This window comes from Carcharhinus amblyrhynchos, chromosome 4 (assembly GCF_965287045.1).
Source record: "Carcharhinus amblyrhynchos chromosome 4, sCarAmb.v2.hapA, whole genome shotgun sequence".
Lineage (NCBI taxonomy): Eukaryota > Metazoa > Chordata > Chondrichthyes > Carcharhiniformes > Carcharhinidae > Carcharhinus > Carcharhinus amblyrhynchos.
This window is the reverse complement of record NC_137327.1, coordinates 44,454,578-44,469,143: the sequence shown is the minus strand read 5'-3', so window position 1 is coordinate 44,469,143 and position 14,566 is coordinate 44,454,578. Positions and strand designations below refer to the sequence as shown.

Below are 14,566 nucleotides of genomic sequence, written 5' to 3'. Positions count from 1 at the left end.
GGCAGTGCCAGGCCACTTTCCAGCCATGTGCTTAACCACCTGGGAGCTACAATGGTCTCTGAACCGTCCGGCTTGGTCATTAAGTTTATCCAGAGAACTCAGCAGTGGCTCAGTGAGGAATCCTTATACTTTAATGTCTGAGTGTTGCAGATTTCTTCTACTGGTTAAAATCAGCCTCTGGTAAAGGCGTAGTGTTCAGGTATGAGATTGTAAAAAAACCCCCTTAATAAAATTAACTCAGATTTAATGGCTTAGATTTTGAGGAAGCATTTCAGAGTTATGACGAGCAAGTGTTGTGTAAATAAACAATCATAATCCCTCCTTTGAAGGGGCCAGCAGCAGTCACTCAAGAAGGTTATAAAACTTAATGAGCAAGAGGAGACTAGCCCCTGCAACATGACAGCTCTTCGAAATTGACATGCTGAGAGACAGTTCAAAGCCTTTGAAAGCCATTGAGGGAAGACTAACCACACAACCTCCAACCTGGGGAGACCCCCAGCCTGAGTCCCTTCAGCCCGGCCTGAGCCCCTCGAAGGACCCTCCTCTGCACCCTGGCAGCAGATGCTTTGCCCATAGGTACCCTAGAGATGACGGCTGAGTGGTATTTGTTCTCTCTCTTGGAGCCCACGGCCTCTTGTCCCTCCTTTAAGGGAACTGTAGTGATTGATGCCCAGGTGACTTCCTGCTGTAGGGGTCAGGAGCATGCTGGGAGGCCACTGCATTCGACTTTAATCTCACTAATGAGATTAAAATCACTCCAAATGAGTTTGGATCAAGCTCTCCCTTTTTCTGGGTGAGACCCTGATCATGCTAGGTAGAATGGCTGGGAGCATCAGAAACTGTGTAATGCCTGGTGTAAAAGCATGTTTTCTCACAGCCTGTCACCAAATTCACTGGCCCAGCGGGATTTTACTTGGGGCCAGAGAATTGCCCACAATGTTTATTTGGGATTTCTAACAGTGTGTTTAGTATACCAATAACATTGGTATATTTTATGAATTAGATGAGGGACAGTCTCTCGTATTTTGCAGCTCAGCATAAGGACATGTGTTGGAAGTAAGCTAAACTATAAATCTAGTGTATTGATTGAATAGTCGGCTCGACTTTCTGTCATTTTTATCTTGCAGGTTATTCTGTCTGGAATGAAAAAGCAAGATTATAATATCCTGGATTACAAAAAGACTACTTTCGATGCAGATTATGAGCATTTTACTGCACAGATCAGTGACCTACACGTTTGTATTCATTTAAAGATCTGAATGAGCAATCTTAGCTTCATAATATGTGGATTTATTCAAAAATGCATGCACATTGAATGTGGTCTCAGGACTGGGTTGTACAACCCCTTGTTTTATTTCTGGATTGAATCCAGGGCAAATTGATGGGATAAATATCTCTTGTTCTTGATGTTTATAAGATTTCCAAGTGAATTGTGTTCATTAGAGGACCGGGTACATAGCACATAACTATCCTGAATAAGCTAATTGTCAGTGCCATGTAGACAAGGTGGAAGAGTGACTTTTGTATACAATTAAAATATTACACTGATGCATTAGAATTAATTCTGAGATTGCACAGTGTGAATAGTTTTTACTTTACAGTATGTACCTCACTTATCAGTGCATCATCCTAGCATTTAGTGCACAGAGGGAAAAGTTCCATGGAAGTAGAATATTGACTCTGAAAGATTTGCACTGTACTATTGTGAAAGTGTTCTTGCATGCTAGAAAAATGAAAAAAAAAATAAGCAGAATTGATTAGAATTGCAAATGTTGAACAATTTGTCAGGGATAAAACAATTGGTGCAACAGCATTTCCCTATTCATATGTAACATCACTTAGTATAGCTTTCAATTATATCTAGAAGTGATCAAATCAAAACAATTATTTGGAAATAAAGGCAAATGACTGCAGATGCTGGAATCTGGAACAAATAGAGAATGCTGGAAAATGTCAGCAGATCTGACAGCATCTGTGGAGACAGAATACAGCTAATGTTTTGAGTCAGGATGACCCATTGTTAGAGCTGAATTATTATTTGGAGGCCTGTTTGCTAATAAGAAAACCATGGCAATTGCTTTAACATTTCTTACATTTATTAACAATGATTAGGCAGTAAAAGGTTATTTTTGTTTGAAGCTTTGGATTTTATTCCGCCCTCAGTACTGGTAACTCATCAAGTTTTCATTGAAAAAATTGACTTCATTATTGAGGTGGCTAGGATGAAAGCATGGAACTACAGGCAACAGTCAATAGATGAGAGTGACTGCAAGGCAGTAATTTGTTTGAGTTTGCAAAAATGCCAATAAGTGTCAGCTGAGATCAATGCTTCCAAAGTATTTTAATTTTTTATACTTAATTTAATTTTGAGCTAGAGAATAACATGGGAGATGGTGGTGTAGTGGTAATGTCACTGCATTAGTAATCCAAAGGCCCACGCTAATGCCCTGGGGCCATAAGTTCAATGAATAAATCTAAAATATAAATCTAGCCTCAGTAAGGTGACCATGAAGCTATCATCAGTTGTCTGTAAAAACATCTGGTTCACTGATATTTCCTTCCCGAAAGGATATGTCATCCTTAACCTAGTTTGGCCTACATGTGACTCCAGACCCACAGCAACCCACAGGTTGACTCTTAAGCACCTCTGAATGGGCTAGCAAGTCCCTCAGCTTTCCTGTCACATCCCGTTCCAACACTTGCACTTGAATCTTCAGCTAAAGAGTAAAGCTCCTTGCACACTTCAATTAGTACCAACTTTAAAATCAGCCTTTCATGAGTTGATGCATCATTATCATATTCCAATCTCTGCATCTTCAAGTGAGTTGGGCAAATGGCAAGCATTTTGGGAAATACTTCTGCTGTCGTATTTCATTAGGTCAAGGAAGAGGGTCAAGGTGACTAAAATCCGGTTAACCATGGAAGTAAAAAATTCCTGTTCCCAGTTTCCGTGCTTTCAGCCTAGCTATCATAATGCCACAATATGCTTGAAGTCAGTTTTGTTCTGGGACACCTGGATACAGCGAATATTGTATTGGGTCGCTGGAGTACATTTCTGTAAATTAACCCATCCACTTCTCATCTATTAATGTAAATGGAGAATTGAGTGAGTTCCTTTACAGGCTTTCACTATAGAAAGCCTGATTTTTCAATATTAGCTGCACCCAGGTGATTTAGGACAGCTGGTAGCTGATCCCAATCACCTTTCCTGTGAACTTCACAGATAGAAGAACTTGGATCCCATCACTCTTCATTAAGTCTGAATCTGGTTCCAGAAATGAAACAATGGTGTTAAAACTTCATATAACTTTGTATTAATTTACAAAACCAGTTAATTGGCATTCATACAATGGTTGAATCCCTAAACACTGCTGACATTAACTCTTAGTACAAACATGAATGGTAGAATTGTATAAACTTAGTCCGTGCTGGAAAGGTGGGACTGTTTCTGGGTTAGGAACCCATTTGATTACTTAATAGGCTTCACTGAGGTTCTTTCACTGAACCACGGAAATATCATCCCATCTCTGGGTTCCTCGGCCAATCCTGAAGGTGGGCAGGATGATGTGCCTAAACAAGTAATGGAGAATAACTATTTAAATGGACCCCAGCAGAACTCATAATGGCAACACTAAGTGAGACCCCATTACAATAACACTAGGTGAGGCCTCACAATGGCAGAACTAAATGAGACATTGAAGATACGAATGAGAACTAGAAACTCAGTGTAAAATGGAAACAAGATGTAGGAAGACTGCACTCTAACCCCCCTCCCCCACCGCACACCGCTCCACTGGATTTTAATCTCCGTATGCAGCTAAGTCCTTCTTCCCTTGGCAGATAAAATTCTGCCACAATTGCCTTGTATGTGTATATTGTTATAGATCATTTATATGCTACATGTGTTTTTAATCAAGATAATTTGTTGGGGTTCTGCACCTCTGATCACTCACTTAGATGGGCTGTTTAATCTTGTAATCCAGAATGTATGACTAGTTATTCAAAAATCTAGCTAGTTTCAGCAGTCCAGAATTTGAATAAAAAACCCATGTAGTCAGTTCCCAGCATCATCCACCATCGAGCAGATGATGTGATAAATGTAACAAAGGGGCATTAGCACAAGGTTGGGATCTGGTTTTTTGTTGCTTCTTGTCAGGAGATGGACACCCAAAAGAAATAGAATAAAAGTGAAAAAAAAAGTGGTGTACATTATATCCACATACTTAACTTTAATTTGACAGGCTGAAATCAAACAGCTCATGGAAACAACTCTTGACTGTATCCCAAGCACTCAAAAGGCCCAGTCACTCATGGTGAAGTTTGAGAGGTAATACTAAATATGTCGCTACAAATGTACTGATGCCTTTGAAGAATCTGTACCTTCCCATGTTTCTTTAGAAGGGCTGTAGGCTCTACATTTGGCTCAATATAGGCGTTCTGATGTGAAAGTGGAGTGGGGATATGTTTTTAGTGCGTTCGAACCTCATGATCCATATCATCAATAATTTCACAGTCACAGATTTAGAAGCAATGTTGTGCTAAACCCTTGCTGGATTAACATAGCTGACTGGTATCTTGATTCCACGATTACAAAGTTCTCACTTTGACACTTGTGTGCAGTGGCATAGCCTCTCTTATTCACAGATTTTTTTAGACAAAATCCCTTGCATGTTGTTAGCTGGCAAGAGTTTGAAGCTGGAGGCAATCACATGGGAATTTGAGCCATAGTTGATTTAAAGAAAATACTATGCTTTAAGTAACTGCATTCAGAAGAGGTTTTGAGGTTTTTTTTATCCTAATACATGATCAACTTAATTTCAGGCTTGGAATTCCAGATCTGGGAATTGATAAGCAATTTCAGAAAATACTCCATCGTTACAGTAAGGATATTGACCTGGTATCCCAAATTTACACTAAAGAGAAGACTGACCCTCCAATACCACGTGACTTTCCTCCAGTAGCTGGAAAAATCATTTGGGCCCGACAGCTCTTCAGACGTATACAGGAGCCCATGTTGCTATTTGAGCAGAGGCCTGGTGTTCTGCAGATCGAGGACGCAAAGTCTATCATCCGTAGTTATAATAAAGTAGCCAGAGTTTTGCTGGAGTATGAAGTGCTTTATCATAGAGCCTGGATGCAACAGGTATGCTCTTGTTATATATACTAAATACAGTTTATTTGGTCCTGAGTATTCTCTCCAAATATGCGTATACAGCACTTGTATACAGTCCTGCTTATTGGATGAGTACAAATTTCATATGAGCCTATTAAAGCAACGTGGGGTTGCTTGACAGTATGTTTACCACCAAATTTGCTCAATTAAGCATGAAATATTCCAGAAATATTGTCAGGTTTCTTGCTATTTTGCTACAATTCATTAATTGCAATACAGTCCACCTAATTATGTTAAGAAAAATATCCAAGAGAGATATTATTAAAACTTAACCATCAGATTAAGACTTTTTTTTAGCAAGGCAATTCAAGCAATTTGAGCGGAGATTCACTACTTGTGCAGAACTTTATGTTGTGGGAATTGTTTTGATCTTTGGTCAAATCCGATTTGGGGGAAATCTGGTTAGACACCAATAATGTTTTGATTAAAATAAACAAAATTTGAGATCTAAGCCACTTTCTAATAGAATAACATCCATGTTCCCACAGGAAATGGACCTGGGTGGTCCCAAGTGTGAGATGAGGCTGTTAAAAGCTTTGCAGGCATTATAAGTTTCAGTCTGTCAGTCCATTGGTTTTGTGACCATAATGTCTTTACAATTGATGTGAGATTCCATTATGCTGAAAGGAGGATTCTATTGTTGTTGCAATCCTATTGATAGCTTCTAGAGCAAAGGGAAAAATCTGTGGTCTTGTGACTGACAGCAGCCATTTTTGGTTCAATAGAAAGTCCATTTAAAAATAGCAGAAAGAATAAAACTTTGATACATTCTGATTTGGATTTCTTTTCTTGACACAACACAATTCTGTTTCAGATGGACACTATTCAACTTGGTCTGCAGGCATCACTACTGGTGAAGCATCCAGACACTGGAGAGATGTTTGTGAACTTTGATCCTTATCTGACAGTCCTGATAAGAGAGGCTGAGTGCATGGCTCGAATGGGTTTAGAGATCTCCCAAACTGCAAAGACACTTCTGCAAAAACGGCATGTTTTGAAAAGGATGTACAATAAGCTGCAGGTATTAATGGCTACCCTGAGTTTACACAGTATTAATATGTGGAGGATTATGCTTCTCTTCACAAGATATAGCAATGTATATAGATGAACATTGTCATACAAATTGATCGTGCGTATTGATCTGGCAGACACACATGAACTGTTTTATGACGTTTATTTTTGTTTTAATACATGTCCAGTGTGGAAAGGTTCTCCTCTGAATTTATTCTGTGTGGTACCAATGCAGGGTTGCAGGGCTGGCTAGTGATCAGGAGACCATCTTGTCATTTTGGGCTACTGTTCATGTGCCGATCTCCACTCTGACAGATTGGCACATGTACAGTGGCCCATGCAGCACTATGCTGTCTGCCTCTCCAGCTGGAATAGGCCCCGCCCATAGATTTTCAATGTAAATCTTCGTGAGGCACTCTGTGATGCACAGAATGTGGGAGATTCATTTTGAAAATCCCACTAATGCTTATGTGGCACTTAGAACTTCTTGGGAGAACCCCGGCCAAAACCTTTCTTTCTTTAGCATTGAGTTCCCATACTTTCAGCGCAAAAATAGATCAATATATTTTTCAGGACGCACAGGTGTGTTTTCAAGGCTATGATCTTGTCTAGTTTCTCTGACAGTTTCAAACTACCCCTGTTTCATGTTTTTGTATTACCTGCTCATGAGATTGCTGTCTTCAATTTTTCCTTGCATCAATTACTGATACGGGGTAATTTTAACAATTAGTACACCTTGAAGGGTTTTGCTTGATGAGTATCAAAGAATTGTAACCTCAGTAACTTTATCCTTCTATCAAAATTATAAAGTGAGTTATTCTTTGTGGTTATTTCCAGCTATTGCTAGAAGAGAATTCCAGACTACGTGCAACAATTAAGCCTATCTATGAGACCCTTATTGCACCTCATGTGCACAGGATTGATGAAGCTTTTCAGCCAGGCCTTGTATCACTTAACTGGACATCATTAAACAATGACTTGTTTGTGGATAATGTATACACAAAATTAGGTAATTAATTCTATTGCAGTCAATACCTTTTATGTCAGCTTTGACTTAAGGAAACTCATTTTTATTTGGATTATTGTGCAACATTTGCTTGGCTATCCTTTAAACACTGTGAAGTCAAAGATATGGAATATGGAAAAGGTGTTTATCAGGTGGTTGAACAGATATTGCACATTTTACACTATCTCTTAAAATCAAAATTACTCCAAGTTATTTGATAAATAATGGAGATAAGATACCTAACAGAATTTTTTATTTTGTGTTTCTCACCGCATTTAGTGGTCTAAGTTTTTTGCAGTTGCAATTGTGAGTGTTTGTTGTCATTACTTTTACAAAATTAACAGCAACTTCTGCCATCCTCACATGCAGAATTAAACACAAAAATACAGAAGCGGCTATCAGTTATTTGTTGCTCCTCCACAGGATGTGTTGTTGATGACCTCATTTGTATATATGACTTCGGAGCAGGAGTAGGCAAATCAGGCTCTGAAACCTGCTCTGCCATTTAATAAAATCATGGCTGATCTGATTGTGGCCTCAAATTCTAATTCACTACCCTAGTAACCTTTTACTCCCTTGATAATCAAAAATCTATTTAACTCTGCCTTAAAAATGTTCAGTGGTCCCGTTTCCATTGCTCTCCGGAAAAGAGCATGCACACATGAAAATCTTGGAAATCACAGAATTGTTGTAGCGCAGAAGAAGACCATTTGGCTCATCATATTTGTACTGGCTCTCTGAATGAGCAATTCCCCTATTGGTGTTAGGGTCCCTGTTCTTCCTGATATATGTTAATAACCTAAACCTTGGTGTACAGGGCATAATTTCAAAACTTGGGAATGATATGACATTTGAAAGAATTGTGAACCATGAAGAAGGTAGTATATAAATTCAAATATGTACAGACAGGCTAGTGGAATGAGTGGACAAGTGGAGATGTAATTTATTGCAGAGTAGTATAGAGTGATTCATTTGGTAGGAAGAATGCAGAGAAACAATGGGCTGGAATGCCTCCTATCATGGCATGTTTTCTGGTGGCAGAGGCAACTCACCATTGGCCAGTAGCAGGATCTTCCAAATCCTGAATTCAGAAGCAAAGGGACCTGGGTGTACATGTGCATAAATCATTGGAGATGATGGGATAATTTGAGAGAATGATTTATAAAGCATATGGCATTCTGGGTTTTATTAATAGGGGCATAGAGTAGAAAAGCAAGAAAGTTATGTTAAACCTCTATAAAACTCTATTTCAGCCTCAACTAGAATATTGCACTGTTATAATCCAGGTCAGAAACTCCAAGGTATTTTTTGAAGTCAGCCTAGACCATAACTTTTGTACTTTGAATTTGGCTAGGATAAGTGTAAGATTTTTCATTCTAGTTGTGATTCAAATGGCCCGCGAGGGAGCTTTTATCAAACAAAGTTTATTTAAACATACAGTTAACATATAGAAAGAAAATAAGCAATAACTTTTATCAATTACAAACAAAAAAGTTATATTGTTTACACCTTGACAACTAAATGCACTTTTCTAACCAAACAAACCTCCTTACACCAGTCCCAGGTTTAGTATAGAAAATAAGTATGCTCACGTGATGCTAGAACTGCAGCTCTGCAAAACTTGCTGTGAATTAGTCCTTTGATGGAGAATTGGCTTTTCTGTTCTGGAAATCCCAGCACCTCAAAGTAGAGAAAGTGCTACTGCTGACCTCTAGTTAGCAAATTACTAACAGTAAAGTTTTCATTCCAGGAAGATAAGAAAGATTGCCCCAGCTAGCCAGCAGAATTTCCAATGCCAGAGAGAGCTACAGAAATGCTGCTTTTCAGTTTGGAGTCCTCTAGCTTCTAACTAGCCAGCAACCAAAATTGAAAGAGAAAAAATTCTTGGGAGAGAAAAAAGACTGTCTCACCTAATCTGTCAATCATTCTTCCCATAACAGTTCAAAAGGTCATAAATCCCAGAGAGTGCATTAGGCCCAGATTAAACAAACAAAACCCCATTTAAATCATTTAAGCAGCAATAAAATATGCTACTACAGACCTCACGGTGTCAATAACAAAAACAAAGAGAAAACACAGGCCTGCTTACAAACTGCAGTGAACACGATTAAAAATACATTTCTTAAAGGCACAGTCATGTCACAGTATTCAGTTCTGGGCAGGAGACTTGAAAAAAAAGTTAAGGCATTAGAGAGGGTCCAGAAAAGATTCACAAGACTGGCTCCAGTGATGAGGAATTACAGTTACGTAGGAACATTGGTGAAGTTCGGATTGTTCTCCTTGGAGAAGAGCAGGTTGAGAGGAAATTTGAAAGAGGTATTCAAAATCATGAGGGGTCTCCACAGAGTAGATAGGAAGTACCTGTCCCCATTGGTGGAAGGATCAAGAACCAAAGGGCACTGATTTAAGTTTATTGGCAAAAGAAGCAATGACAACATGAGCAAAAACGTTTTCACACAGCAGGTGATTACTATCTGGAATGTACAGTCTGAAACTGTGATGGAGGTGGCATCAATTGAGGATTTCAAAAGGAAATTGGGTCATCATCTGGAAAGGAAAAAAAATCACGGCTTTGGGGAAAAGGCAGGGAAACAGCACTAAATGAATTGCTCTTTAGAGGGCCAGAGAAGACATAATAGGCTGGGTGGCCTCCTTAGGTGCTGCAACCATCTTATGATTATATGAGTCACAGTTATTGCTAAACAGCCTCTTTGGTGATGAAAACTAATGAAATGACCTTTCAGCTTCTACCTAAGTCCAATGTGAATATCTCAATTTTATTTATCTCGTGCTGTAAAATTATGAAAAAATGAAGGACAACCAGTGCTTTTAACTCTCCAATCTGCTGTCCATGAGAATTCTTCAATGGGATTGACTGCTTAGCTTGCACAATGATGAGAGATCTTCTGCGGCTAATGCCAGGATTAAACTAACGTCGAGAAAGGCATGCAACATCAATTTTCAGTTGACTGTAATATTCGGGCATTGTAACACGATGCATTTATAAAGGCAAAGTATCATTATATGCAACCAGTAAAATAGTATTTTCAAACCCCAGTTGGTTTTGTTATTTTAGGGCAGCATAAAAGCAAAAATTAAAGTTTATTTATTAGTCACAAGTAAGGCTTACATTAACACTGCAGTGAAGTTACTGTAAAATTCCCCTAGTCGCCACCCTACGGCGTCTGTTCGGGCCAATGCACCTAACCAGCACATCTTTCAGATTGTGTGAGGAAACCGGAGTACCCGGAGGAAACCCATGCAGACACAGGGAGAACATGCAAACTCCACACAGACCGTGACCCAAGCCAGGAATTAAAGCCGGTTCTGTGCGCTATGCCACCGTGCCAACCACACAAAGATGGTAATAATCATGAAGACTAATATGTTCAACAGAAATCTTTATATGTTCTAGTTATAGCAAAAGGGGAATTTTATAAGCTCCAATTGATGTGAAAATAGTTCACCCTCCATTCATCATCTTCTTCATAAATTCATTTTCTGAATTTATGATTACAGATTTTCAGGCCTTTATTTGAATTATTCCAATGTTTCTGTCCCAAAGGAGAAATTGATTTGCTGGTTCGCAGAATAAATGATCTTGTTGAATATCGTATTGACTGGATCCTGCAGGATATGAGCACCACATCACTTTGTGAATTTCCTGAGGATACACCATGGTCGTGTGAGGAGTTTTTAAGCTGTACACAGGTATAGTGGCATTGTGTTGGCTGTCCAGGGCCTTTTAAAGCAGAGCCCATTAATGGAATCAGGTCCTTGCGCATTCTATAACAGGGCTGTCTAAACTCTTCACCTGGAGGGGCTACATTTCAAATTTCTATTCACTCAAGGGGCCAATGAGCAAATTTCAGAAAGATAACATCTGCATAGTGCACATGAATTTAAAAAGGGAGGTATGAAAGGAAACAGCTTGCTGAGCAAAGACAAAAGAGTAATAAATAAAAATCAGAATTAAGAGTGTAATATGGTGATTGTGTGTGTTTCCGGTGCACTTACAGTCTCAGACTGGGCTTCTTGCAACTTGCAGGTGGCTAGCCCTGTTGCTTCCCCCACCCACCTTGGGAAAATGACCTGGGAAGTCAGCATTCAAGCCGAAGGCACAAAATGCTGCAGCTGTCCACCACTGCACTTTCTCCTATTGGGGCCTTAAAATTCAGCACTTGCAGAACAATAAGATTTTAGTTAAAGGCTAGACACATTAACACAAGGAACATACCCAAACATCTGTGACCTGCCTCCATCATCTCTTGTAATGTCTTGTCAATATTGACTTTGGTAATATTCCTAACTGCAAGTCTTTCCTTTAATTTTAAACTATGTTAACAAATAAAACATGGGGATGCTCAACTTATCAAAGGCTTAAACCTAGTCAAATGCTTTGAACAACCCCTGGAGCCTTTTTTGTTGAACTGCCTGCACTAAAATCAGTGCTGTTAGCTGAAAGTCTACAACTCTTAATTTGGTAGAAATTGTAACAAGTTGCAGTGAAATGGGAGGGAGTGAATGAGAAAGAGCGAGCAATTGGAGGATTTGCAATTAGGCAATTTCTTTCACATCACTCCAGAGATGTCTTACAAACCTTCCATAGGTAGACATATCACAATGTGGGAACCCTGGGTATACAAAAGGCCAGAATTATAGGAATAAAGAGTTCAAGTATTTCAGGAAAAAATAGTGTCACTAATTAATAATCATGTAGAAATAATATATTGTTGATTAAATGGTGTGAACATTCAATGATTTAAAAACAATTCTTTGTCCTCTTCCATTTTATTTTTACATATCTGTCTTCACTGTATACACACATATACATGTTGAAAAAATTGGAAATTTTTTTTATTTTTAAGTAACACCCATTTTCTAATAGGACATGTGCATCAAAGGAGCCCGGTCACTGCAATGTAAGAGTATGCTGGTGGAAGTAGCAACCAATGAACTCATTAACATGCTGCTTGATGATGATTCAGATGAAGAAAATGATGACATAGAAGGTACAATAGAACTGGAATGAGCCTCACATGTTGCCTTAATAAGGATTCATGCTCTTCTGTTGCTGTAATATGTTATTAATTAAATCAACTTAGTAATATAAAATCAAAGTTGATGGAATATATTCAGATGACAATGCTTTCTCCTTCTCACATTTGAAGGATTCGTAGCAGGGAATAATAGAATATCACTACAGAAGATTAAACCTAAACATCATTGGGTAGTATGCTTTGGCTTTGGGAGTCAGTAGATTTAAAATGTTTCTGAATTTTTCAAATGGCCACACACATAGAATATTATTAACTCTCTTAAGTTCAAGTATACTCATATCACTTTGTAGAGTTACTAATTGCAAAAGATACTTTTTTTGTTGAGAACTTACAACCACAGAAGTAATTATATTGGCATGTAAAGATTCAAAAGTTAAAAAAAAACTCCAATTATGTAAAAAGGTTCAACAATTTATTTTTTAATATTTTAAAGCCATTAAATATTTGAATGTTGATAACAATTTTGTTATGTCTTGTTCTGAAGGACCATGTGCATCATAATTATTCTACGTATATTTATAGAAGATAGATCAGAGTTCTTCCTAAATGGTTGAAAGTTAGAAGAAATTGAGGACCGAAGAGCCTTTCAGGTCCATGTAAATAGATATTTTTAATATCACAGAAAGGTACAAAAAATAATCAAACAGCCAATGGAACGCTGGTGTTAATATCGAGTAGCGAGAATGCAAGGGATTAGAAGGCATGCTGCAGCTTTATCAAGCAACTTGGAAGAAGCACTGAAGACAGAATGGGGTGGCACAGTGGCACAATGGTTAGCGTTGCTGCCTCATAGTGTCAGGGACCCAGGTTCAATTCCTGGTTTGGGTCACTGTCAATGCGGAGTCTGCACATTCTTCCTGTGTCAGTGTGGGTTTCCTCTGGGTGCTCCAGTTTCCTCCCACAGCCCAAAAGATGAGGTGGTTAGGTGCATTGGCCATGCTAAATTCTCCATTAGTGTACCCGAACAGGCGCTGGAGTGTGGCAGCTGGGGGATTTTCACAGTAATTTCATTGCAGGGTTAATGTAAATCTATTTGTGATACTAATAAATAAACTTTAGCATAGTTACATAATTTTTTTTGAACAGACTACCTACAGTACTCTCACAGACCAACAATGGTCCACAGACTTTGAGCGGAATTTTATTGGCATGTCTGCCTAAGTTTCGCACAATCCTGTCAAGGCCAATGGAGAATGCCGTTCTCCGAGCTGAGCCCACCCCCGGAATTGAGGCTGGTACGCCGGTAAAATTCCTGCCTATATATTGGGAACCATTGATCTGGAGCTTGCTGTCTAAGATGGTGGAATCGGACATGATTAATGATTTTAAAAGGAAATTGGATGGTACTTCAGAAAAATAAACTTGCAGGGACAAAGGGATAGAGTGGGTAATTAGGACTGATGGATTGCTCTACTGAGAACCAGCATGTACCTGATGGGCTGAATTAGCTCATTTTATACTGTAATAACTCTAACTCTACTGTTAGTGCAGTTCTGAGCATCACAGTTTAGGACAGTCTTGGGAAAATTTGCTAGAATGGTACCTAGATGCTAAGGGTTAATTGACAAAGAAAGATTGCACAAACTAGGATATTATTCCATGGAATTTAGAAGACGAAGGGTGATTTTATCAATGTTTTCAAGATATCAAAAAGAATCATGAGATCTGTGGGTTAGGTAGATTGGCCATGCTAAATTGTCCCATAGTGTCAGGGAACTTGCGGGGTAAATATTTGGGGTTACTGGATTAAGGCCTGGGTGGGATTGTGTCAGTGCAGGCTCAGTGGGCCAAATGGCGTCTTTCTGCACTATAAGGATTCTATGATATGGTATGTAGAGAGAGACTACTTGTCTTGTTCAGTGAGTATAGATTAGGATGGATTGCCTTAAAATGTAGAGCCATGCCTTTCAGGGGTGAAATCAGGTAATATGCCAAGGGTGGGAGAAGTCTGGAACTCTCTTCCACAAATGAGTTAGCTTTGGGTCAATTGTTAATTTTAAATCTGAGATTTCTTTTAACCAAAGATGTTAGGGGATATGGGGAAAAGGCAGATGTAGTGAATTACAGATCCTGTTCCACGAAACCAGGATCAGGAGTGGCATTGCAGAATTTCTATGTTATGGATGAATCAGACATTTTCCACGATATTTTAAAGGAGAAAATTGCATTTTGATGGTAAGTATTTCTTCTTTTTGGATTAGATTAAACATCCAAAATCAGACAATCTGATCCTAATCAATGTGTTTGGAGGACACAACAGGCTTTGATTAACTCTCCATTTGAATTTCCTTTGTGGGAGAGTTCATTGTTATGATT

At 38.7% G+C, this 14,566-nt stretch overlaps 1 protein-coding gene across 1 annotated transcript in view; it reads left to right on the top strand.

Annotated features, from left to right (window-relative positions):
• Window positions 1-14,566, top strand: part of LOC145342419 (dynein axonemal heavy chain 5-like) — a 230,601-nt gene that overhangs the window by 36,604 nt on the left and 179,431 nt on the right. Inside the window, exons 13-19 of the mRNA XM_080187984.1 lie at window positions 1,128-1,235; window positions 4,242-4,327; window positions 4,822-5,143; window positions 5,988-6,194; window positions 7,022-7,193; window positions 10,756-10,901; window positions 12,079-12,202. Of these exons, the coding sequence (XP_080044110.1) occupies window positions 1,128-1,235; window positions 4,242-4,327; window positions 4,822-5,143; window positions 5,988-6,194; window positions 7,022-7,193; window positions 10,756-10,901; window positions 12,079-12,202 (1,165 nt within the window). The remainder of the gene's footprint in view (window positions 1-1,127; window positions 1,236-4,241; window positions 4,328-4,821; window positions 5,144-5,987; window positions 6,195-7,021; window positions 7,194-10,755; window positions 10,902-12,078; window positions 12,203-14,566) is intronic.